The following is a 27,480-nucleotide window of genomic DNA, read 5'->3' on the forward strand; positions in this document are numbered from 1 at the left end:
GTCATTTTTGGACACTATCTTTTGCTCTACGTATAGATCCTGCTTAGACGAATGCTATGATACCAAAAACTCAAATCCGCAAAAAATGTTAGTTATGTTGTTTTTGTAAACATGCCTTCAATTACATTCCATGTTTTCTCCGAAAGAGAAGCCATATTAATTCTTATTTGGTTTTGTGTTTGTTATAATTCCTACTAACTACGTAAATAGTTATTTGTTATACAAGGGGGCAAAGTTGTATTTTAACGCAGAGTGTGAAATTGAAAAACGAGCAAGTGAAAGGATTCTATAGTTGAACCACGAGCGAAGCGAGTGGTTCGAGAATAGAATCCTGAACTTGCGAGTTTTTTAACACACGAGAAGTAAAATACATTTGCACCCGAGTGTAACACAAAACTTTTCCCCTCACTATAGCGAGGAAACTACAACGCAAAAAATGCGTTTATCACTGCTTCCAGTAGTTCCACAGGTGGTAAATCCTCTTTATTATTAGATTCACCTACTTTTATCAATTTCTAAGCAGTTAATTTGACTTTATTCAAGGTCAAATTACTTTACCCACTAGTGGATAAAATGCGTTTTTACCCGCTGGTATTAAAGGACAAAACACGTGTTTCCGAGCTAGTGAGGGGAAAATAAAATTATTCGTTTTGTATTGTAGCTACGAGTGTTAATGCGACCTTGTTCAACGTTCAAGTCTTCCTTGTTAAGTTAATTAGATTCAAATTACACTGCCGCTTTCTCAACGGTCAGCCCAGGAAACATCCGACTCGAAGGACCAGGAAGTTTAGCTTTGTTTGCAAACTCAAGCAACTGAAGGTTTCCTAATCATGAAGATCTCGCTGAATTCTTATAGCAAATATGGCTTCAATCGACAAACTACGATTTGAGCAGAGCGAATAAGTGAAAAAAGTGCATTCGCACGCATGCATGCATGATCGTGATTGAATTGCAGTCGTTATAAAGTACATGAACTTTGACCAGGGAAGGTAAACTTATGCATTCAAATGGAGTACCTGCTCAGAATATCTGTGATAACCATGATCCTTAGTCATGAGGCCTGACCTGTGGAGACGATCGTAGAAAATTGCGTTGGTACAAAGTTTGATCCTTTTCCCCTCACTAGCTCGGAAACACGTGTTTTGTCCTTTAATACCAGCGGGTAAAAACGCATTTTATCCACTAGTGGGTAAAGTAATTTGACCTTCAATAAAGTCAAATGAACTGCTTTCAAATTGATGAATCTAGTAATAAAGATGATTTACCACCTGTGGAACTACTGGAAGCAGTGATAAACGCATTTTTGCGTTGTAGTTTCCTCGCTATAGTGAGGGGAAAAGTTTTGTGTTACACTCGGATGCAAATGTATTTTACTTCTCGTGTGTTAAAAAACTCGCAAGTTCAGGATTCTATTCTCGAACCACTCGCTTCGCTCGTGGTTCAACTATAGAATCCTAATCCTTGTATAACAAAATTTGTTATACAAGGGGGCAAAGTTGTATTTTAACGCCGAGTGTGGAATTGAAAAACGAGCAAGTGAAAGGATTCTATAAACCACGAGCGAAGCGAGTTCCACCTGAACTTGCGAGTTTTTTAACAACGAGAATTAAAATACATTTGCACCCGAGTGTAACACAAAACTTTTCCCCTCACTGTAGCGAGGAAACTACAACGCAAAAAATGCGTTTATCACTGCTTCCAGTATTCCACACATCATTATTACTAGGTTCACCTACTTTTATCAATTTTAAAGCAGTTAATTTGACTTTATTCAAGGTCAAATTACTTTACCCACTTGTGGATAAAATGCGTTTTTACCCGCTGGTATTAAAGGACAAAACACGTGTTTCCTAGCTAGTGAGGGGAAAATAACTATCTGCCTTGAACTTTTATGAACGGACATATAGTATAAAGCCCGATACGCTTTCACAGCGAAGCAATATGTATTGTGCAAGTTAAGATACAAGGTTTAAAATCGACCACAAATACCTAGACTAGACCGTATCTGCCGTCAAATACGTGATTTATGTAAACACTAGCTTTTGCCCGCGGCTTCGCTCGCGTTAAATTCGAAAATTGCGGAATGCTCCATACAAACTTCCACCCCCCATTTTAGGGAAGTGGGGGTTAGAAAGAGACAAAAAGTAGCCTATGTCGCTCTCCATCCCTTCAACTATCTCCACTTAAAAAATCACGTCGATTCGTCGCTCCGTTTTGCCGTGAAAGACGGACAAACAAATAGACACATTTATATATTAGTATGGATATTGAAACCTAAAGTATGTTTTACAGAGCACATAATGGTGTACGTACGAGTAGTACTTGTATCATGCCGCAGTTGATACTGTGACAGTCTCAGTGACAGGTCGTTGATAACCCGCATCTCTTGCGCGCGTGACAGTTGAGTGCCGCGTTCTATGCGAATACGCCGTGGGTCAGCGCGGGCGCCGCACAAAGCCAGTTCTACTGCAACCTCCGACTCGCCTGTATGACTCGTTAACCGAACAATCCAGTGTTTATATTGTGCATGTTGACTTAAACTATTTACAATGGATAAACAGGACCCCATCAAAGAAAACGGTACGTAAAGCGAGGGAGAAAGTTGCGCGAGGTAATGACCCCGATAAATATTGCAAATTGCAATCTTATAGATAAACCTTGGAAAGTCTGTTTTAACATTAGTGAAGGTCCCAGCTGTATTAGGCTTTTGTCTTTTGATAAAATATAAATACGTACTTACGTGCTTATTTTATTTATTATTTGTGGCAATTGTGGTTCAGTATTATTACGTTCGTTCATGCATTTTTATTGTTGTATTGTAAATGATTCATTAATTTAATTTAATAGGACTTTTAATAACTTAAGAGTTACTCAAAAAGATGTAGGTACTTTTTAGCAGGTATTTTGATTTTTACTTTAGTTGTTTATTTTTGTTTCATATTAGTCATATTATAGATACATATTTTTTAGTCACTGACATATTACACATGTAAAATCAGGTAACTCACGTAAAATTGTCGAAGATGACTGAGTCTGCGTCAGGATACCATCGGCATAGCGCGTGCTCAATGAAAATGCTCCTCGTGTCGAGCGATCTTCGACAATTTTTACGTGAGTTACCCGACTTTACATGTTTATTATAGGTATAATTTATTGGGCCACTTGCACCAATGAAAATGGAGGGTTAGCCCACCATTTTATATGGAATTTGACAGTTGGCAGCCCACGAAGTGCGTTTTCACACCGATCCGATATCGGATGTAGGACCGATATACAGTCGCCATCTTGGATTTTTTCCATCCGATATCGGAATAATCCTAACTCCGAATATATAATAGTACAAGTACATCCTGATATCGGATCGGATAATGTTAAAACGAATTAATACTCACATAAAATGTTATACTATTATATTCAAGTCTTGGGTACTTTCTAAGTATATATACTGTATTTATTTATTTTTGTTCAAGTTCCAACATTACAAGCCTTATTGAACTTTTTCGTGGGACTTAATTAGTAGTAGATCTGTGTAAGAATGTCCTATGGTATTTATTTTATTCATGATGTCTATTTAACTAAGTATTATTAGCCATTCGACACGCGGACATCACATATGAACCTTAAAAAACTCGCGACGTAAAGTAACAATAGAAAGTGCGAACGTGCATTCCGTGAGAACGCGCGCCACCCTTAATAATGTACTTGTTGCGCGGCGATAGAATCGCGGAGTAAGCCGCCCCTGCTCTGAGTTAAGTGGTTGGTGCAAGTAATAAAAAAAAAAATGAGTAATTAACCACAGATTAATAATAAGTTACTAACGTAAGTTAAACTAAACAGTGACCCGGCACCTAGATGCCACTTCCAGTCATTGTCAATGAAAGTGGCCGAAGGGCAGCTATTGGACATTAGCGTGTCGAACACTGGTACTTTTACCTTATAATGATAAAACGTGATGAAAGTAATTAGCTAATGATCGTAATCGACGTTAGATTGCGGTATTTGCAACCTCCAACCGCGGTGCTCGCTGGAATTCGCGGCTAGGTTAGGTCGCGTAAACAACCTAGGTAGACAAGACTTATACAAACAAACATAATTGCCATTTTCTTTCCTGGGTAATATTTTGATACAATTTTATGTAAATCGTGACTGTTATAAAGTTAGATTTTAGAATATCGGCAAGTAGAATTATTAAAATGCAAAAAAAAAAATTAAAAGGTAAATGGAAAACCATAACTACCGCCAATAATAAAAAATACCTTTTTGGCACAGAACCCTTAAAATATATAATCATCTAGCAATAGTAGGTACATTACGATACAAGTGCGGAAAAAAGGAAGTTAGAAACGAGAGGCTATAAATTAAAACACGACCGAAGGGAGTGTTTTAAATCGACACGAGTTACGAATTTCCTTTTCGCACGTGTATCGTACGACGTTTTTCAGTACAGATGAGCCTTCGAAGTTTCAACCTGACATATAATGAACCACTTCTCGCACTAGTGCGTAAAAAAACACCATCTGTACTGAAAAAAATATTTGTCAATATATTTTATATTCAGGGAGCAAAAGTGAGGACTATCTTGTATGGAGAATCGGCCGTCTCCTTTCCCCTAAACCTCGTGGCGAGTCAGGGTCGTTACGGATAAAGGCACCCATCTTTGTGCTCATCGTGATCGTGACAGAATCGTTGAATCATGGCAAAAACTGACCCTGTGAGACCAACCCATTCGAACTTTACGATAGGATGTTAAGATACGTCAACTTCTGTATTAATTTGAAGTACGATATACATCCGCAAGAGTGATTCAATTGAAAGTTAAAATCTGAAAAGTTGTTGTTTAAGAGGATACGGTAGCGAAAATGCTAAAATGGAAAGGAGCCCCCATTTCAACTTGAGAATTTTAGTTAAATATACAAGTGTTATTAACTAGATTTATCGAAAAAAAATTGTTCATTAAGAACAACTCAGTCAAAAGATATTTCAAAAAAATCTTTAAAATCGAGGTTCCGTTCTCGACTCTTTCCTCCTCCAAAACTTAATCAATTGGAACGAAATTTGAGAATCTGAATAACAATGAAATAATCTATGTCGGACCGTTTAGCTTTTTTGGTTCATTGTTAACAATCTTGAGTATCACACCTTTTTTTGCGCCAAAAAAAGCAGAATTTTTTGATTGGCAAAAAAAGCTGAATATCAAAAAAATCAAAACGGTCCGACACAGATAAAAATAATAACAATCTGTGTTGAAAAAATCATTGCTCTATCTTCAAAAACCAGGGAGGAAATAGTCGAGAGCGTTTGTATGGAGAATTGACCCCTACCGTATCGTCTTAAGTTACAAGTTGTTCTCGAGATATTTAGTAATGTGACAGACGGACAGATAGACGGACAGAGCGGCGCCATAAGGGTTCCTTTTGTACCTTATTGGTTGGGAACCCTAAAAATGATATGAATATTTTTTTTGGTGCTATGGTTGACTGGACTGGAACAATTGTCAAAGCGGAACCCAGGCTCCCAGGAGCCGTGGCAAATGCCGGGATAACGGAAGGAGGATGATGATGGTTGACTGGTAGAGAATGCCTTTTGGCATTAAGTCCGCCATTTGTACATTTTTGTGTAAATTTAGTGCAATAAAGTTCAAATAAATAAATAAATATTTCAACATTTAAAAGTTGATAATAAAATGTAATTTTTAGCAGTCAACATGAGATCACAACATAGTGTCAGGTTACTATTACTACCCCCCATGAGGATAAAATGCAAGTTTATCATCAGTATTTAAACAATGAAATCTTTTTAAGTAAGACTTCTCTGTTATATTTTGTAAAACTAGTTTTTATTTATTTATTTAAACTTTATTCCACAAATATACAAAAAAAGAGTACAAATGGCACACTTAACGCCTTGAGGCATTCTCTACCAGTCAACCATTGGGCTAAACAGAAACATTAGTTTTTGGGGTACTAAGTCAATAAGATTGTTAAATAAAGGCGTAGGTATTGAATTGAATCGAGCATACCTATGTATTACCAAGTATTACCTAATAGATCAAGGCTAGTGACCTTTTTGATACATTTGTCGAAGCGCGAAGCTATTTATACCTTTTTAATATTCACTGCAACTGGTAACATAGTTTACTTTCCTACCTAGGTTTTCATATTTATAAAACGGATGGACACGGAGTTATTTACGAAATTATCGCGTTCACTTATGAATTTGACGTCAAAGATTCTTCATTCACTTAGCTATAGAACCAAATAATTTTTAACCGTCGCCTCAAATCTCTCAAGAAAAACGGTTCTCAAGTCGTCTGTATGTTTTTTTTAACCGCCTTCCAAATCTCAAGGGAAGGGGTTCTCAATTCGTCTGTATTTTTTTTTAATGTTTGTTCCTCGATATCTCCGTCGTTACTGGACCGATTTTGAAAAATTTTTTTTTGATTGAATGTATATGCATACAGATTGGTCTCATTTTTCTCAGAACCCAGTTCTGATGATGGGATCCTGGAGAAATCGAGGGAACTCCTCAAATCTGAAAGGCATACATATGGTGATTTTTGTGTTTTTAAAGGAACAGCATGCATTTACGTACGGAACAGTGCATTACACACACATTACATACACATACACATAGTACATTTGGTGCAGTGGAACTGCTGATGATGGTCAGAACGGAACTCCTCAAATCTGAACGGCACGCTTATAGTTACTTTGGTATTTTTATAAGAACAGCATGCACTTACGTTCAGAACAGTGACATTTGGTGCAGTGGAACTCCTGATGATGGTCAGAACGGAACTCCTCAAATCTGAACGGCACGCTTATAGTGACTTTGGTATTTTTATAAGAACAGCATGCACTTACGTCCAGAATAGTGACATTTGTTACCCGATTTCTATACAGTCTCGGTAACAAAAAAGGAAAGTTTCATACAATCAACCTAGGACATTTTGGGAAACCTAGTGGATCTTCCTTTTTTTTTTCTTTTTTTTTTTGTAATTATGAATTACTTATGTAAATAATTTATGTGTTTACCATGAATAAACTATTGAATCTGAATCTGAATCTTCCTCAGCATCATGGACTCTATCAACCTACCAATTTTTATCCAAATCGGAGACGTGATCCAAAATTCGCCGGTCCCAAGTAACACTGTCGGATTTGCGAAATGACTACTTTCCATCAGCAGAGCCAATCAAAGTTTTGCAAACAGGTTTTTGCTCTATAAAATTGTCAAATTATGATATTAAGTTATAAAATTTAGGAATAGTTACTATTTTTAGATACTCTTAAGATGTGCATAAGTAAAAATAAGAAAATACTTGAGGAAACCTCAGAAATAGTACAACCGACATTCTTGCTAGGAGATTATTAAATGATTTTGTCGGATGTGTCACATACTACTTTTTTGTTTGGACATGGTTCATATAAAATGGTCGTATGTGTCACTAACGCCTTTTTTTATTGGACAATAGGTAATAATATGGGTCGCATGTGTCATTTACGACTAAATTACCTGTGTTGTGCATTTTCTTCTATAGTGGTGAAATACGACAGCTAGATGTTGTGGTTTGTGTTTAGAGTGTGTGAGCTCGCGAAGTCGGCGGTTATCCATACAATATTGTAGGTAGTGGCACAAACGACCGCGTCGCCCTACCCGCGCTCCCGCTAACATTGTTACAACGCGACATCCGACATTGTAAACTAGACGCTGTGTAAGATACGACGTTCTTGTGACATATTATTTCGGAAAATAGAGAGAAAATGTAAAATTCTGAAAATGTCATATTATAAATTTGGATGTTTTAAGATCATTAATGCAATAAAATGAAAATGACGATTTTGTAGATCTGACAGTGTTACTTGGGACCGTCGAAATGTACAAACTTTTCGGGAATTGCACACCTTTTGCCTTCTTGGAAAAATGCAAGTCATACGAACGATATGACCAAATCACAGATATACAAGTTTTTTTATCAAGTATTAGGTATCTTACCAAGCTCGGCGCGTCGTTAAACATATTGATCTTGATCAACTCGTGGACTAGGACTATGTAAATATACAGGGTAAACCTAAAAACCTAATACGGGCGAACCTCTTAACGGTGGTGAGTATAGGACGTATAAAATGTAATTAGATAACTTTTACTTAAAATTGAAATATTTTTTTTATCCATACAAATTAATTCGGCCCGCAACGTAATGCAAACACACTCCCGTTAAACGCTCGTTGACAGTTGTCATTGATTGTCATCGCAACCACGTTTACAGTACATTGCTGCTGAGATTTTTTTCAAAAATTCATTATGGGGTGAAAATTAAGAGTAAGGTGCTCTCGGTGAGTTTTACTCGATTTTGCGTATAGGAGTACTTATACATGTGTTTGTCAAGCTTTTATTTCGGATCAGGAATCTGTGGTACTCAAACTTTAATGACACATTTATATCCACCATCAATAGTTTCCAAGGGGTCGCCTTATGATAATGTACCTACTTAATAAAAATCCACATATATAAGGCTTAGTCTTTAACCTTTAAAAAAACGCAAGTAATGCACATAACCTTGGGTGGAAGACCTCCTAGACCTTTATCAATCCATGTTGATGACACACGTGCTTCGTTAAAATTCACCGAATGGACCTGAAGGCAAATGTACATATTTTAGAATCGTTATATCCGAATAACAAAAGAACTTAATTTTGTTTGTTTGAGAACCACTGGCTATTACTTAGAGAAAACAAGGTCGGGTAATTCCGGTACACTTTGTGACACGGAATTCCCCACTTCGGGTAAATCTGAAAATGTAATAAAATTCAAGCTAGAATAGTTTAAACCGATTTAAAATGGCTAAAAAATGAAAATCTCTCAAACACAAAGGCAGTCAATTCATTTACTCACCAAAGTACAGAGTTAGCGATGGTCGTCTAATTCCGAATGACAAAAAAACGGGAATTTTTCACTCGCTCACAAATCTGAAGCGCCACAAGCGTAGTTTCGCCGCTAGCGTCTCGAGCCAACTTACGCTGGGAGGGAGATACTTGAACGTCATAGAGTGCGTTGCCAGAGCAAATTATGTAGCCGCATTTAGTAGATATTAGTAATTTTCGGAATATCCCGAATTTCGGAATTAGCCGAGTAAACCTTAAATCAAAAACACCTCTTAATTAATGATAACAATATTGAATTATACGCCTGGTTTCATTTATCGCCCTTATTACGTTTACGCGCTGTATATTTAAAAACTTTATATGATTTTCATCGATATTTCAAGACATTTTTAACAAATGAATGTTCTTACTTCTTGTGTACTAAACATATAGCTAATTCAAGCTGTTTCTCTTTGTTCAGGGGCCAATGTGCAAGAAAAACCTCCTCCTCAGACTGATTTGATACAACGGATAATAGGCTCATTCGGCAGATATCAACTGTTTCTATGCCTCCTTATATTTTTAACGAAGTTTCCCGTCGCATTCCACCAAATGGCGATATTGTTCCTGGCTCCAAAAGTCAGCTACACATGCGCAGACACCGGCGGAGAGGCTACGTGTCCGTGCCCCAATCCAGAATATGACACGTCCATGTTCAACCAGAGCATAATAATGAAGTGGGACTTGATATGTGAAAGGAAATGGTTGACTAGTTTTACACAGACGCTGTTTCAATTGGGCACGCTGCTGGGCAGCGTACTGTTTGGAATGGCATCCGACAGGTGACATTGAACTTGTTAATTGTATAATGTGTACTACTCTACATTCAATAGTATAAAGTATTATAGTACTAGTGGCTACTACATAAAATGCTGCGACGCGAATAAACATATTGCTTAACTTTAGACATAAGTAATATAATTTATAAATAACTGTGCCAATGTAATCATCGTTAAAAGATGATTTCTAAATATTTATCATATTAGATTTTGCCCCATTGAGACACTTACGTTGCGGTTACAGACAGCACGTGACTGGACTTGTGACATTACTTGCGCCTAACTTACTTTTTTCCGCTTTCAGATTCGGGAGAAAGTATCCCTTGCTGGTGGCAATCGTGATACAAGTGACCATGGGAATAGCAGCGGCATTTGTCCCCGGCTACTGGGAGTTCACGTTTCTTCGATTTTTAGTGGGCATGTCCGTCGGAGGTACCATGGTTACTGGATTCGTCATAGTTATGGAATTCGTGGGCACCCAGTATCGTGACGTTATATCGGCATTGTATCAAGTACCCTTCAATATGGGGCATATGCTGTTACCCGTGTTCGGGTATTTCTTCAGGGATTATTCAAACTTCCAACTCGCCATCTCGATACCAACAATAATACTGTTATCGTATTTCTGCCTTGTACCCGAAACACCACGCTGGTTGATAGCAGTTAAGAGAACTGAAGAGGCTGTCAAAATTTTAGAATCTGTTGCAAAAGTGTAAGTATTAAGATAATATAATATGTTAATACTTATCAGATATGTAGATATCTACTTGTGAAAATCGGATAAGTAAGGCAAACGTTTACATTTGTTATGTGTGAGTAATACAATCTATACGGCACATGCTTTTCTTTTCAGAAATAAACGTCCAACAGAAGCTATTCGAACTGACATTGAAAAATACCAAGCTGCACTTCAAAACACGCAGCTTAAAAAGGGGAACATTTTAGACCTCTTTCGAACTCCGAACATACGAAAAAATATTTTAGCCATGGCGTTTAATTGGCTAACGTGCAGCTATTGCTTCTACGGCGTGTCGCAGTACGTAGGACAACTCAGTGGGAACGTCTTCACCAACGTCGCCGCCAGTGCCAGCGTGACTCTCCTCGGCTCGCTCTGTTCCATACCGCTTATGAAAGTTATGGGAAGAAAGACCATTATCATCATCTTTAATTTCATTTGCGCGTTTTGCCTCCTCATTCTGACTGTGATTCCAGAAGGGCCGGGTACAGTAGTCTGTGCAAGTGTAGGAGTAGTTTCTAGTTTTATAGTTTTCGTTGTGGTGTACTTGTACTGCACGGAACTGTTTCCGACAGTGGTGCGGAATGCTGCGCTGGGTTTTTCTTCGATGATGGCGCGCGTGGGGTCTATGATCGCCCCGTTCGTGATCGAGTCGAGCAGCCGCGGCCGGTGGGTGCCGCCCGTGCTGTTTGCCATCTTGCCCCTCGTAGCAGGCTTCGTAGCTTTCTTACTTCCTGAAACCAAAGGCTGTGAATTAATGGTGACCATAGAAGAAGGTGAACAATTTGGAAAAAAACCGGATAGAAGAAATTAGATAGGTACTTTGTCCTTTTCTCATTAGATTAACTTTTGTCGCTTTTAAGTCATATAATTAAATAAGATAATCGTAATATTGTTACCTAGCTGTAAATAAATTATATAATTGTACAGAAAAAACTTTATTTCAGAAACAAAACCTGATACCTATTTAGTTATATGAGCAAAACAAACAGTGACTTATTATAAACAACTTGAACTAAACAATTTAATATGTGTACAAAATATGTGTAAAATACACAAATTAATATATATTTACAAATAAAAAATGCTCCCCCGATCATCCTCGGAGGTGATGGTGCCCAGTAGGCTGGCAGCGTTGCCTTTCTTGAATGGGCAAACTTATTCGCTGGCCAAAGTAGCTGCCAGCCCTCTGGTCACCGGATACGTTAACCCCGCGTTGAGATATTTCCTTGTATATTCTATTACAGTAAAATGATTTTGGCGGAAGATGAGATCTTATATTTATCTTAGATAACTCCATACAAATATGATTACGCAGATGTCTTATAAATTGTTGTCCGACCGACACCCTGATAACCACGAGAGGCGAAAGGATAACATAACAAGATAAAGGGATCAAGATTCAAAATATTCACATTTTTTTATATAAATGTGTACCTAGGCCTAGTAATGATTCATGAATGTTCTATCTAATGTATGACGGCAAGAAGCATTAATATTATTTATCGTATGGCAGCTAAAACTAGTATATACATAATATACATTATACAGCGTGTGGAGTCCATACCTGTGAACAATTTAACTAGTTATAGTATTGACTATTGATCAGACGAATGGTATAGGATAAACATTTTGTTAAAAAGTGTTATCAATGAAGACATATTATTTTTTAAGCGTTCGTTGGGACATTTTTATACAAGTTGATGGACAATGATGATGTTTATAAGAGTAAGTTATACGAGTATGTAATATGTACTATGTTCGGGTGAAATCTTGCGACTCAATTATCGAAGCAGATATCTTTTTAATCATAACTTTGATTATTTTCAAGTTTAACAAAATGTAATAATTAGTGTTGTTTAGAAAATAAAATATACGTATGTACAACGAAGAGCCGACACATTACGATTAACTATTGCAATATACGACTTAATAATTTGACGACACTGATATTTACTTGTTATTGTAAAATGTATAGGTTTTTGGCGCAATGTCGGATATTATTATATTTCACCACATCAACTGGATAACCTTTAGGTTCTCTTGATACTTTTGTAAAATATTGTATTATACTTGGTGTCAAAATTTATTTATCCTACGTACCTTGAAAGCCTCACAGAAGTCACAGTGTTCTAGATTCCATATTCCGAACCACTCGTTACGCTCGCGGTTCAATATTGGAATCTTTCGCTTGCTCGGGTTTTACCCCCTTGTAAAACAATTGACAATACCTTTTTAGGCGGAGGACCTATAAAACAATAGATATTCCATTAGGTACAATAACCGGGTTATTATAGCTGGCATATATTACCCTTGCAGATTCCTAAGGTCCTATTCTCTCTATCGTCTTATCTTTAAATGTTATCTACATTACCCCGATATTACATAGTCCGACCTAGGTTTTCATATGTTCGTATTTGGTTCATATCAAAGAAACTTTTTTTTTAGCTTCTAAATTGACTATTCATTATTTGATACACACCAAAAACGAACGTTTAAAGAATTTAAATTGGATGCTAGAACTAAAAACGTTAAACGGAAACCGATTCTAAAAAAAAATCTTATTTTGGAAATTACTCAAAAACGGTGAACATTTTACTGAGGCCATGTTAGGTTGGTTAGGATCCTATTGAGCTGCCCTACCTCCGGTGTCATTGTGGCGTGGTTCTGGGACACTCTGTATAGCGCAGGGAGAAGGTCGTCAAACTTTATGGGCCTAACGCCGTTTTCACATTATCCGATCCGATATCGGATGTCGGAAGGATTTCCATAGAAAAAATCCAAGATGGCGCCTGTAATGTATGGGATATCTGTCTAACATCCGATATCGGATCGGATAATGTGAAAACGCACTAACTCGCCGCCGCCGGAATGTATGAAAGAAACGCGGAGGTGTGAGCGGAGTCTGACTTTCTATATTTGACAGTTCTTTGTCATCCTACTTCTATGCTAGGAACATAATACTGGTCGGGAGTACCTAATTGTCAATGTCAAATATATTATTCACAATGTCCACACAATGTCAAATACTTTGCTTAGCAAACCCATAGTTTGGACTTTTTAGGATTTTTTACAACTGAATTTTTTGGTACCGCATCAAGATGCTTGGAAATTTGATGAACCTGCGTATGGGATCAGGTTTGGGTGATAGCAAAGGTGCGTCTCCCTTTCATTATATGTTTTTATCATTGCGTCTTTGAACTCCTTTGTCGCGCCTGAAAAGACCTTTGGCCCAGGTAAAGGTACTCCTACTCCTGCGGGCGCAGCGCACTAGTATGATTAACCCTATCGCGTTGGTGCGTCTCTATTTTATATGTGGTTCTAATAAGTAACCGGTCGGGGGCGCTGTTATTTAAAACGTAATTTTTCCGAGTTTTCTGAAAACGTCAAAAACTCATGATAGTCATGATAGATACTCGAGATTGCCTTTCGACGTCAGCAGTTAAGTAGCAAAATTGGTCGCGTGACCGGTAATAAATAGCAAACTAACTAGCTTATCACTGGTTGTTATTGTAGTACGAGTTCTTAACCAGATCTTTAGTCCCGTCTGGCAGAAAGCATGAAACTTGGCATGTATGTAGCTTATAGGGTTATAAGAAAAAATAGAAGTAGAAACACGCCGAGGTGTCAATGTTTCCCCTCCTTCCCCCACTTTTGTATCCCTGTTTTCAGTTTTTTTATATTTCTATGAAAACTGTAAAAGCTACAATAATAACGTCTCAGAGAAGTATATTCTCTATAAAATTCCCTACAATATTGTCTTTGGAAGTATATAGCTAGAACTTATAATTTTCAAACTATGCTCATTTTCCCTTTGCCATATTTGTGTTTGGTGACCAGTAGGATAAGTAAGGCCAGCGACTTTGCACTTTTGCCTGTGGCGATGCTGCTTGTCATGAAATCGCACGTGAATACTCCCCACAAAGAGAAGGGGAAGGGGCCGGTTCCCTCGATGAAATCTACGCAATACCTCTTCTTGCTCTTAGCGACTAGGGCAAATCGTATATCATTTCCGTGTAATGTAGGGACGTGTTAATCGTTTCTGAAAAAATCGATGCACCTTTTCATACAAAAATAACGATTTTATAACAAAATAATGTTTTTTTATGTATTTAATTGTAACAGTTATGGCATTTACAATTAAATCGTGGCAATTATCTCATTAATAAATAAAAAAATAGGACAGGTTAGCCAAAACCCACTTCTGATGATAGGATTCTGGAGAAGTCAAGGGATCTCCTCAAATCTTAAAGGCAACATCATGCATTTACGTGCAGAACAACGATATTTGGTGCAGTGGAACTCCTGATGACGATCAATATGAAACTCCTGAAATCTGAACGGCACACTTATAGTGACTTTGGTGTTTTTATAAGAACAACATGCTCCGTTCCGTTCCGTTCTGATGAACACCAGCAGTTCCACTGCACGAAATTTCACTGTTCTGAACATAAATGCATTATGTTCTTATAAAAATACAAAAGTCATAAGTGTGCCGTTCAGATTTGAAGAGTTCCGTTCTGATCACCATCAGCAGTTCCACGGCAACAAATGTCACTGTTCTGAACGTAAATGCATGCTGGGGCCTTACCATGATCTCTTAACGCGATTCAGTTTAGGACCTAAACTGAACTGCGTCGCTATTTCCTACCACGACATTGTTATTGCGATCAAATTTCGACCGAGCGAGCGATATGCGTCCCAGCCGTTTCATTCACTCATCTCAAGTGTATTTCGTACCATGACATGCCACTTGAGCCTAAACTGAATCGCAGGAATGTCAAATTTAGCGATTCATAAAAAGTTACTCACTTACCGCATTATTCTGAATCGCTTTGTTGTAACACTAGCGATACTAAATAGTTTTGTGTTTTTTATAAGGAGTAGGAGATGGAAAATATAACTAAAGCTAGTTTCATCACCTGATTAGTTTATTATTTTGGTTTTTCGATCCTTACCGATTCGATAATAAAATATAAAGTTTTATGATTTTGTTTAGTAATATTTACGGACCAACTATTCCAACTAACTACACGTTTTTACATTTTTAGAGTGCCCTATGATCTCGCAACTTTCGCAAAAACGCAAATCAAAAAGAGCGAGAAAAAGTCTGATCCTTTTTTAGTCGATATAGTTGGGGAGTTTATTGAAAAACCTTAAATTTTTTGACCAAAGCATGAAACTTGGCACAGTTGTTCCTTATATCAAAATAAGCCGATTAAGATCGGGAGCCTTCGGGAGCCTCCCCCCTGGGGCCCGGGAGGGGGGGTCAAAGTACCGCTTCACCCGGCTTGGTTTGAAAAATTCTAACTTACCCCGTTTAGTTAATAGGTCATGTTTGGTATCGTTTTCGAGTAAATCAATAACGTAGAATTCGTTTTCAGTACTAAAATTATCATTTAATGGTAAATAAAATAAAATAAATTAAAAAATTTGAAATTTTCATCCATGATTTACAAATTGAAGTCATCATAAATGACAAACTGTTTGCTTTTTCTATAAATAAAAAATATGACATGATAGCCTATTTAATATAGATTATAAAAAATATAATTTTTATCCACCTTTACTAACGTTAAGTTCCACAAAAAAATTACTTTAAGACGCGCGGCGTCGGTACGCCGCGTGCGTAATTTTAAAATGCCTTTATTTTAGAAACTCTATTAGACCCCGTTTAGCTATTAGGTCATGTTTGATATCGTTTTCGAGTAAATCAATAACGTAGAATTCATTTTTGGTACTAAAATTATAATTTAATGGTAAGTAAAATTAAAAAAAATTAAAAAATTTGAAATTTTCATCCATGATTTACAAATTCAAGTCATCATAAATGACAAACTGTTTGCTTTTTCTATAAATAAAAAATATAATATGAAAGCCTATTTAATATAGATTATAAAAAATATAACTTTTATCCACCTTCACAAACGTTAAGTTCCACAAAAAAATTACTTTAAGACGCGCGGCGTCGGGACGCCGCGAGCGTAAATTTAAAATACCTCTATTTTAAAAACTCTATTAGACCCGGTTTAGCTATTAGGTCATGTTTGATATAGTTTTCGAGTAAGTTAATAACAAAGAATTTATTTTTGGGTCTAAAATTATAATTTAATGGTAAATAAATTAAAAAAAAAATTATCTATAATTTGCAAATTCAAGTCAACAAAAATGTCAACCGTTTGCTTTTTCTTTAAATAAAAAATATGATGTAAAAGCCTATGCGTATGTCACCAAACACCCAGACAAGTTTGGTGGAAACTTCCTTCACGAAATGCTTGGTGTCTGATGACCATGGTCCAAATATTTCAAATGCAATTGCCGCAAATATGTAGTTGTTTTTAAAAAATGCATATTTGCGCGTTTAAACTGGGCGTTTTGCAGCAGCAGTCCCTGGTTTCTGGGCCGAGCGTTAGACGTTGGACGGAGCCAAGGTATCCACACAGGTCACGCCCCACGCCAAGGGTCGTCCCAGAAACCAAGGCAAAAGCGAGCAACCATCAGGCCGCTTTCCGTCTGCTGCTGACAAGCCGACAGGTTCGAGGGTTGTCGGTATGTTCGCTGTGCCGAGAGCCTTGCGGATTAAATCGTTAAGTGCAGTGTGTCACAAAATTCGGCCAGCAATAGACTGGCAGTGGAGTCCGTGGTGTCCTAATGCGTCGGCAGCAAGGGTGTGGTTGGCATGTCTTTAGCCCTTTAGTCTTAGACAAATGGCAGTATATTATGAAGTAAGGCAGCCTATGTTCTCCAAGTGTCGATCTTTTTTAGTAAAGAGGTTCTTCCGGCACTCATTCACTGTTGCGTAAGGACCCTTGATCTGAAACAATATGTGCATTGTCATTTTATTTAAACAGATTCTGCAACTATCAAATTACAACATTTTGGTGGATCACCTTCACTATTACACATTTACCTATCATACAAAATAATTACAAACTTTAGTAGAATCTGATTAGCCTATCTATGATATTGCTCCATCTCGTAATAGTTTGAAGCCTTGGGTGGCCATGTTTCTCCCTTGTTGATCGTTTCAAGCTGCGTTTATCGTACCTATCCCATACTATGTCTAATCTAGAAACGTTTTCTTTTGGCTTTGAAGCTTAGCCAGGCCACTCAAGGTGTCAAACTATTACAAGATGGAGCAATATCAGAGGCAAATCAGATTCTACTAAAGTTTGTAATAATTTTCTATGGTACGTAACGTAAGTGGGTAAAACTGAAGGTTACGTGATCCACCAAAAAGTTGTAATTTGATAGTTGTAGACTCTAAAATGATAATGCACATATTGTTTCAGACCAAGTCGTTGCGCAACGGTGAATGAGTGGTCGAAGTACCTACCTCTTTAGGTACCAGAAAAGATCGACAATTGGAGAACATACCTCCTTCAGAGGCTGCCTTGGATCAGCATATACTGCGCACAGTGTACCAGGGGCCCATTTCTCGAAGCTACAAGTTACAATTTTCAACTGGTTGTCAATGTCTAATATGACAAGTTGGAAAGAGACTTCCGCTTGTAACTTGTAACTTTCAGTTTTGAGAAATGGGACTCAGGGCGTTCTTGTTTGGAGTCAGGCGTTGGTGCCACACCAAAATTTGCCAAGTCCGTCTTCTTGGGGATGGAAGGAAGAAGGAGACGAATGGGTACCACACTGGTCAGACAACACTGAAGTGGCCAGTATATGCTTAGAAGTTACAAGATGTAAATGTAAATCAGGTTGCAAAAACCGATGCAACTGCATAAAGAGGGTAGAGCCTTCTTTATGCAGTTCCATATGTACCCAGCTATGTTTCTGTGAAGGGAATGTATACTATGAGTATGAGTATGAGTAATCTGTCAATTAGGACACCACAGACTAAACTATAAGTGCTAACTTTTCAGTGTTGGATACTCTATGGCAGTTCCGACTCAATTATAATAAGCTCATTATAATTGACTTTAGTTAACTATAATAATTTCAAAAATAGAACTTCGTACAATTTCTATACTAATTTGCGATACCTGGCAAATTTTCCTGCACCTGAAACACATTTTTTTTATCTGTCGCGTTATCGACCAATCAGAGACGGTTATTACAAACAATTGGTTGCTAGGTAATTCGATGTTGATACAACGGTGAACGACTCTATTGACATTAATTTTAACTTGCATGAATGGTGATACATATTTCCATCCATTGATGATGAAGATGATGACTCGTAGAAAAAGTATTGTATACAATAGTGATATAATTAAGCTTTTCACTCTCGTACCGTACTACACATGGTACTCGACTGAAAAGTTTTGTATTATATCACGATTGTATAAAATACTATTATATAAATTTCTTTCAGGATTCACTACAATGAATAAATAACAGGTACAGTCGGTCTTTAGATCGTGTGGTCCGACCCGAGTGTTGCCGTTGTCGACACCAGAGTCAATAATAATGAATCTTTTTCTATTTATGCATTAACACACCTCTGACACTGGCGATCAAATATATGAAAGAGGCGCGTTCCCCGCACACAGTCTAAGCTCGCGTAGGTGAACGCGTACTATCCTTTGTGAATAGGCTTTAATATCATATTTTTATATTTATAGAAAAAGCAACCCGTTTGACATTTATCGTAACTTGAATTTGCAACTCACAGAAAATTGTTTTTTTTTTTTAATTACATTTAACATTAAATGGTCATTTTAGTACCAAAACTAAATTCTACGTTATTAATTTACTCGAAAACGATACTAAACATGACCTAATAGCTAAACGGGTTCTAATAGAGTTTTTTAAAATAAAGGTATTTTAAAATTACGCTCGCGGCGTCCCGACGCCGCGCGGCTTAAAGTTTTTTTTATGAAACTTAACGTTAGTAAAGGTGGGTAAAAGTTATATTATTCATAATCTATATTAAATAGGCTTTCATATCATATTTTTCATTTGTAGAAAAAGCAAACAGTTTGACATTTATGATGACTTTAATTTGTAAATCATAGATGAAAATTTCAAACTTTTAATTTTTTTTAATTTTATTTACCATTAAATTATAATTTTAGTACCAAAAATGAATTCTACGTTATTGATTTACTCGAAAACGATACCAAACATGACCTATGAACTAAACGGGCTATGTTAGAATTTTTCAAAGCAAGCCGGGTGAAGCGGTACTTTGACCCCCCCTCCCGAGCCCCAGGGGGGAGGCTCCCGAAGGCTCCCGATCTTAATCGGCTTATTTTGATATAAGGAACAACTGTGCCAAGTTTCATGCTTTGGTCAAGAAAAAAAAGGTTTGGCCTCTTTTTGTCGATAAACGTCCACACTAATATGCAAGGAGTCATGTTAACACTTGCGACTAACTATGCCTAGAACTAGGATGGCTAAGGAATCAACTAAGTCTAGTATAACTTAGCGATATACATTAAATTTAGACACGAGTGAGCTACCTATAAATACTAATGACTTACGTATTTGTTAAAATATCATCCAAACACTGCGAGTTCTATAGCCGAGCACAGCACTTCAAATACATAAATAAAAACTTTATTATTAATTACCTACTAGTCAAGGGCGCGATGTTCTAAACATAAGCTTTAACGAACTGTCATTAATGTCATTATATATATTTTTATCATTTATTTATAGTTTTGTTCAAAAAGACACGATATTTTACATAAAATCATTGTAATTATTGTGAATTTTACATTTAAATATTTTAAATGTTTCTTTTTCCAGTTTTAAGAATAAAATAAAATTAAAAATTAGTAATCGTTCCTGGTTTTCGAACGATCAAACGTCACAAGGGGAAAACGAGATAGATTTATACGATTCCTATAGCGTCATCCTTTTCTTGTCAAAACGATTCAGTTGCGAACCAGAGACAATATCGGTCTTTCATTCACTTGTACGCGGTTCAGTTTCGACTCTGAACATTGGACGTCATGGTAGCAAATTGAGACGCTCAGTTTAGGCACCTAAACTGAACTGCTCTGCGTTTGAATCGTTTTTAAAAAGATCGTGGTAAGGCTGCTGTTCTTTTAAAAACACAAAAATCACTATATCTATGCCTTTAAGATTTGAGGAGATCCCTTGACTTCTCTATGATCCCATCATCAGAACTGGGTTTTGGGCTAACCTGTCCCATTTTTTATTTATTGATGAAATAATTGCCAGGATTTAATTGTAAATGCCATAACTGTTACAATTAAATACATGAAAAAAAAATATTTTGTTATAAAATCGTTATTTTTGTATGAAAAGGTGCAACGATTTTTTCAGAAACGATTAACAAATGATTACGGTTGTCATGGAAATATAAAAAAAACTGAAAACAGGGATACAAAAGTGGGGGAAAGAGGGGAAACATTGACACTACCATTCTATTCAATATACTCTATGATTGATTGACACCTCGGCGTGTTTCTACTTCTATTTTTTCTTATAACCCTATAAGCTATCTACATGCCAAGTTTCATGCTTTCTGCCAGACGGGACTGTACATTCATACTAATTATCCGTTAACGCCCCGCACTATTGTATTTACAATGCGAGAAGGTTTGTCGCTGCTTCAGCTAAGCAGGAACAGGCCTATTTAGACCTATTCTACGCGATAATTTCGTGTGAAATGGCTCTAATAAAATTTTTCACGGTCAGTGACCTTATCTAATTACCAAATGTTTTCCATACTTGACCCTTTCCATACTTGCAGCGTTTGAAAAAAAAAAACAACCAGGGGCCTTTTCCGACTCCCAAAGCCTGACGAGGGGAATTTACCTAGTTATTAAATAGTCACTCTATATGTTCAGTCTTACGCCGTGGCTTGCGTGGGCGACAGTCGCGCGATGGTCGCGCGACGGCGATGCGACGTATACGAAATCAAACCTTATCGATATGGAAGTAGACGATGCGATGAGACGCGACGGTCGCGCGACCGTCGCCCACGCAAGACATGGCGTTACATTTAATAAAATATTTCGAAGTTCATTGGTGTAACGAACTTGAAAAGTCGAATCAGCCTCGTAGAGGTAACCACAGGCTTGACATAAAATTACCTTTCGCCTTCTTGGAAGATCGCCAAGATGCAAACTAAATACGATGAGCTCAAATCACATGATATAAAAGTACTCACCACTCCAACTGGTAAACTCTCTTGAATCTTCGAAAACGGATAGTAAAATTGCATTTTATCCACAACAGTGCAATATACCCACTTTCATACAAAGTTTCTCAAACTTAAACTTATAGGTAGCTAATTAAATCGGTTTCCCTTTGTTTACCCAAAGCGCCAAAACAACCTCAGCTTGATGTAATACAACGGATAATGGGCGCATTCGGTAGATACCATCTGTTTCTATGCCTGCTTATAATGTTGACGAAGTTTGCCATCGCTTTCCACCAAATGGCTATATTGTTCCTGGCTCCAAAAGTCAGCTACACATGTGGAGGCGGGGGCGGAGGCGGAGGCGGAAACGCAGGTACAGGCTCAGAAAATGCCGAGTCCCTTCGCGACGGCGGCGCGGCTAATACGTGTCCATGCCCCAATCCAGTATATGACACATCCCTGTTCACCCGGACCATAATAATGAAGTGGGACTTGATATGTGACAAGAAATGGTTGACTAGTTTCGCACAGACGATATTTCAATTGGGCACGCTGATTGGCAGCGTACTGTTTGGAATGGCATCCGACAGGTGACATTGCATTTGTTCATTGTATTGTACTAGTCATACTTGTTATGGAGAATTTTTGGCCAAAAGCTGCACTTTTGGATGGAAGCAAGCCGCTTTGCATGGTGATAGTAGACATCATAGTAAACGATTTTTTCCGAGGATATCGAAATTTCATCCCTTAGGAAGCCGAGCGTAGCGAGGTGTTTTATGAAAATGAAAAAAATTCTATCTTTTTATTGTATCGTCCGATTTTGCCAAAACGTATCTCAAATGAAAGGTATTGATTTGTGTAATTTAAAAAAAAATACAAAGAAAAAAATTTGAAAGAAAAGTAAGAAAAAAATAAAAAAAGTAAATTTACGTCTCGCACTGAATAACTTCAAAGAATGACAGACAAAATGTACAATGTCGATATACGAGTTTTTTTTAATCGAAGACAGATAAATTTTTAGTTGAAAACTGAAGACCGCATCGAAATCAGATTAGCATTTTTTAAGATACAAGTTGCCAAAGTTGGGGAAGATCGCTTTATATGGCCACTTTGAAATTCCTTTGAAAGAAAGTCAGAAATAATATGTTTTTCTGACACAGAAAAATACATAGTAACAGTACACATCAAACTAAATTAAAAATTCCGAGGATATTATAATTTCATCCCTTAGAACGACGAGCGTAGCGAGGTCGGTTACGAAAACCGAAAAAAAAATCTCATTTTTTTGTACGTCGTCCGATTTTGACAAAACATGTTTCATTTGAAAGGTATTGCTTTATGTAACTTAAAAAAAAATATTGAAAAAAATTGGAAAAAAAATGTAAGAATTTTTAAAAAAAAACCTTAATTCTCGTATCACACTGAATAACCGCAAAAAACGGTAGACACGGTGTATAATTTCGATATATGATTTTTTAAAATTAAAGACAAATAAATGCATGATTATAAACTAAAAACCGAATCGAAATCGAATCAGTAGTTTTTAAGATGCAAGTTGTCAAAGTTGGCTTAGTTTGTTTATATGGTCGCTTATAAATTCCTTAGCCAGAAAGTCAGAAACATTATATTTTTCTTACAGTTAAAAGTATGTATAGGTAATAGACATTATTATAAACATTTTTTTACAAGCATATAAAAATTTCATTCCTTAGAAACCCTTAGAAAGACGATCCAATAAAAAAAAAATATAATAAACTGCCTTTTTTTTTGTTTTTCGTAACAGACATCGCTACGCTCGGCTTTCTAAGGGATGAATTTTTAGCGGTTCATATCCTCGTAAAAAAAATTGTTTATTATGATGTCTATTACCTATGCTATACTTTTTTTAACTGTAAGAAAAATATAATGTTTCTGACTTTCTGCCTAAGGAATTTATAAGCGACCATATAAACAAACTAAGCCAAATTTGACAACTTGCATCTTATAAACTACTGATTCGATTTCGATTCGGTTTTTAGTTTATAATCATGCATTTATTTGTCTTTAATTTTAAAAAATCATATATCGAAATTATACACCGTGTCTACCGTTTTTTGCGGTTATTCAGTGTGATACGAAAATTAAGGTTTTTTTTTTAAAAATCTTACATTTTTTTCCCAATTTTTTTCAATATTTTTTTTTAAGTTACATAAAGCAATACCTTTCAAATGAAACATGTTTTGTCAAAATCGGACGACGTACAAAAAAATGAGATTTTTTTCGGTTTTCGTAACCGACCTCGCTACGCTCGTCGTTCTAAGGGATGCAATTATAATCTCCTCGGAATTTTTAATTTTATTTTGATGTGTACTGTTACTATGTATTTTTCTGTGTCAGAAAAACATATTATTTCTGACTTTCTGGCAAAGGAATTTCAAAGTGGCCATATAAAGCGATCTTCCCCAACTTTGGCAACTTAATATCTTAAAAAATGCTAATCTGATTTCGATGCGGTCTTCAGTTTTCAACTAAAAATTTATCTGTCTTCAATTAAAAAAAACTCGTATATCGACATTGTACATTTTGTCTATCATTCTTTGAAGTTATTCAGTGCGAGACGTAAATTTAATTTTTTTAATTTTTTTCTTACTTTTCTTTCAAAATTTTTTTCTTTGTATTTTTTTTTTAATTACAAAAATTAATACCTTTCATTTGAGATACGTTTTGTCAAAATCGGACTACACAATAAAAAGATAGATTTTTTTTAATTTTCATAAAACACCTCGCTACGCTCGGCTTCCTAAGGGATGAAATTTCGATATCCTCGGAAAAAATCGTTTACTATGATGTCTACTATCACCATGCAAAGCGGCTTGCTTCCATCCAAAAGTGCAGCTTTTTTTTCATAACTAGTATGACTATACATTCAATATCATTATTACTAGTGGCTCTTACAAAAAATGCTATGACGCGACACATTGCTTAACTGTAATATTTTTGATAAGTCAATTTTAATAGTAGGACAGAATATAATTTTTACGTTAAAAGATGATATTTCTAAGTATTCATCAAATTATATTTTGCCTCATTGATACACTTGCGTTGCGGTCACAGACATCACGTTGCTGGGCTCGTGACATTACCTGCTCCTAACTCTTTTTTCCGCTTTCAGATTCGGGAGAAAGTATCCCTTGCTGGTGGCAATCGTGATACAAGTGTCCATGGGCATAACAGCGGCATTTGTCCCCAGCTACTGGGCGTTCACGGTTCTTCGATTCTTAGTGGGCATATCCGTCGGAGGTACCATGGTCATTGGATTCGTCATTATTATGGAATTCGTGGGCGCCCAGTACCGTGACGTTATATCAGCAGTGTATCAAATACCCTTCAATATGGGGCACATGCTGTTACCTGTGTTCGGTTATTTCATCAGGGATTACTCAAAATTCCAAATGGCCATCTCGATACCAACAATAATACTGTTATCGTACCTTTGCCTATTACCTGAAACACCACGCTGGTTGATAGCGGTTAAGAGAACTGAAGAGGCTATCAAAGTTATCGAAAATGTAGCTAAAGTGTAAGTATTAGCCCGTTTTCACATTATCCGATCGATATCGGATGTCAGAAGGATTTCAATGGAAAAATTCCAAGATGGTGCCTGTAATGTATGGAATATCGGTCAGACATCCGATATCGGATCGGATAATGTGAAAACGCACTTATCATGCGCATTTGGTAAGTATATAACATAATTGTCCATAACATTAAGTAACATTAATAATAAATACTTATTGCGCATATCAATGACTCTGCATAATATTTTAACTTATAACTATCACTTCAATTGTTCTAACATTACCTACCACAATAAAGAACAAACAGATTAGACAGATCGCACCGATCTCCTACGGTTGCCGCTCCTGCTCCGCGTTTCATCGTCCTCCTTGTGTTATCCCGGCATTTGCCACAGCTCATGGGAGCCTGGGCAACTTATCCCAAGATTTGGCGTAGGCACTAGTTTTACGAAAGTGACAGCCATCCTATAGGATGTATACATGCCAATACGAAGGGTAACTAGGCTTTATTGGGATTAACCCGGTTTCCTCACGATGTTTTCCTTCACCGAAAAGCGACTGGCGAATATCAAATAACATTTCGCATATAAGTTCCGAACAACTCATTGGCACGAACCCGCGACCTCTAGATTGAAAGTCGCACGCTCTTACCGCTAGGGCACCAGCACTTTTTTCCTACTCCACGACCTCCGCGTTTGTTTGGAAATAATTAAACTGAGGTTTTTCTATGGGACACGTTTTTGGTAATTTACACAGGTTAGAATTGCGATACACGGAAACAAACTGCAATTGGAAAACTGGGTTAGGTTAGAACAGTGACACATACCTATTTAAACAAACTGACATTGAAAAAGTGGGATAGGTTAGGTTAAATTAACTCTGTCGCATATTTATACCATTTTATAATTTATGCTAATCAACGTTATGCCTTTTATATTTATCCCTAACTATCGTTATAACAAATTACATTATGGGCATTTAGTTATGCGAAATAATGATATGCGTTCTTAAAGTTACGCGTAATATAGGTACGATATGCCTAATCATATTAAGAGTATTAAAGTATGCGAATAGACCCGTATTAAGATAACTTATTACTCTCAGATACTTGTAAAAACCGGACAATGCAAACGTTTACATCTGTTAGGCTAATAATACAATATAATACGATCTGTATATGACATATGCTTTTCCTTTCAGAAATAACCGTCCAACAGCAAACATACAATATGACGTTCAAAAATACCAAGCGGCACTTCAAAAGACGCAGCTTAAGAAGGGGACCATTGTAGATCTCTTTCGAACTCCGAACATACGAAAAAATATTTTAGCCATGGCGTATAATTGGCTAACGTGCAGCTATTGCTTCTACGGCGTGTCGCAGTACGTAGGACAACTCAGTGGGAACGTCTTCATCAACGTCGCCGCCAGCGCCAGCGTGACCATGCTCGGCTCGATCTGTTCCATACCGCTTATGAAAGTTATTGGAAGAAAAACCATTTTGATTATCTTTAATTTCATTTGCGCGGCTTGCCTCTTCATTCTTGCCGTGATTCCAGAAGGGCCGGGTACCGTAGTCTGTGCAAGTGTAGGAGTAGTTTCTAGTTTTATAGTTTTCGTTGTGGTGTACTTGTACTGCACGGAAATGTTTCCGACAGTGGTGCGGAATGCTGCGCTGGGTTTTTCTTCGATGATGGCGCGCGTGGGGTCTATGATCGCCCCGTTCGTGATCGAGTCGAGCAGCCGCGGCCGGTGGGTGCCGCCCGTGCTGTTTGCTATCGTGCCCCTCGTAGCAGGCTTCGTATGTTTCTTACTTCCTGAAACCAAAGGCTGTGAATTAATGGTGACTATAGAACAAGGCGAACAATTCGGAAAAAAACCGGCTAAAAAATAGTTATTTGTTTTACAAGGGGGCAAAGTTGTTGTTTAACCGCAATTGCCAATATTGATACCCGAGCAAGCGAAAGATTCCAATAAAAAGTGAAACCTTGAGCGTTGCGAGGGTTTCAAGGCACGAAGGTTAAACAAACTTTGCCACCGAGTAAAACACTAAATTTTTCACCACACCAACATGAACAAAATACGGACTATAAAACATCAAACTAAATCAAATCCATCAATTTATTCAATATACATGTAGGTATAATTCAATCATCATTTATAGATAAATTCTACCAGCCCGCTTAAAACATCAAGTTAAAATTTGTATGAAATTACTTTGTACTCTTGTGGATAAAATGAAATTTTGCTATCTGTTTTCCTTCAAGCCTGTACCAGTTGGTGTGGTGGAACATTAGATACTTGTCGTTTTCTAACTAGATACATATTTCTCACGTTACGTTACACAATTATAGGTAGACAAACCTAATATTCTGTGACCTAGATGTAAACAAATTAGGTATATAATTGT

The 27,480-nt window shown here is 37.0% G+C and overlaps 2 protein-coding genes across 2 annotated transcripts; both read left to right on the forward strand.

Moving 5' to 3' along the window:
- The first annotated feature begins 2,328 nt into the window (after positions 1-2,328).
- LOC125229740 (organic cation transporter-like protein) lies at positions 2,329-11,375 on the forward strand. The gene is made up of 4 exons (XM_048134668.1): positions 2,329-2,580; positions 9,346-9,706; positions 10,008-10,415; positions 10,557-11,375. The coding sequence occupies exons 1-4, from the start codon at positions 2,550-2,552 to the stop codon at positions 11,251-11,253; spliced, it is 1,497 nt and encodes a 498-aa protein (XP_047990625.1). The 5' UTR covers positions 2,329-2,549; the 3' UTR covers positions 11,254-11,375.
- A 1,915-nt stretch (positions 11,376-13,290) lies between these two features.
- Positions 13,291-27,066, forward strand: LOC125229739 (organic cation transporter protein-like). The gene is made up of 4 exons (XM_048134667.1): positions 13,291-13,595; positions 21,695-22,103; positions 24,665-25,072; positions 26,271-27,066. Exons 1-4 carry the CDS (start codon positions 13,541-13,543, stop codon positions 26,962-26,964), a joined length of 1,566 nt encoding a protein of 521 aa, XP_047990624.1. The 5' UTR covers positions 13,291-13,540; the 3' UTR covers positions 26,965-27,066.
- Positions 27,067-27,480: the final 414 nt, after the last annotated feature.

The sequence above is a fragment of the Leguminivora glycinivorella genome, chromosome 9 (assembly GCF_023078275.1).
Source record: "Leguminivora glycinivorella isolate SPB_JAAS2020 chromosome 9, LegGlyc_1.1, whole genome shotgun sequence".
Classification (NCBI taxonomy): domain Eukaryota; kingdom Metazoa; phylum Arthropoda; class Insecta; order Lepidoptera; family Tortricidae; genus Leguminivora; species Leguminivora glycinivorella.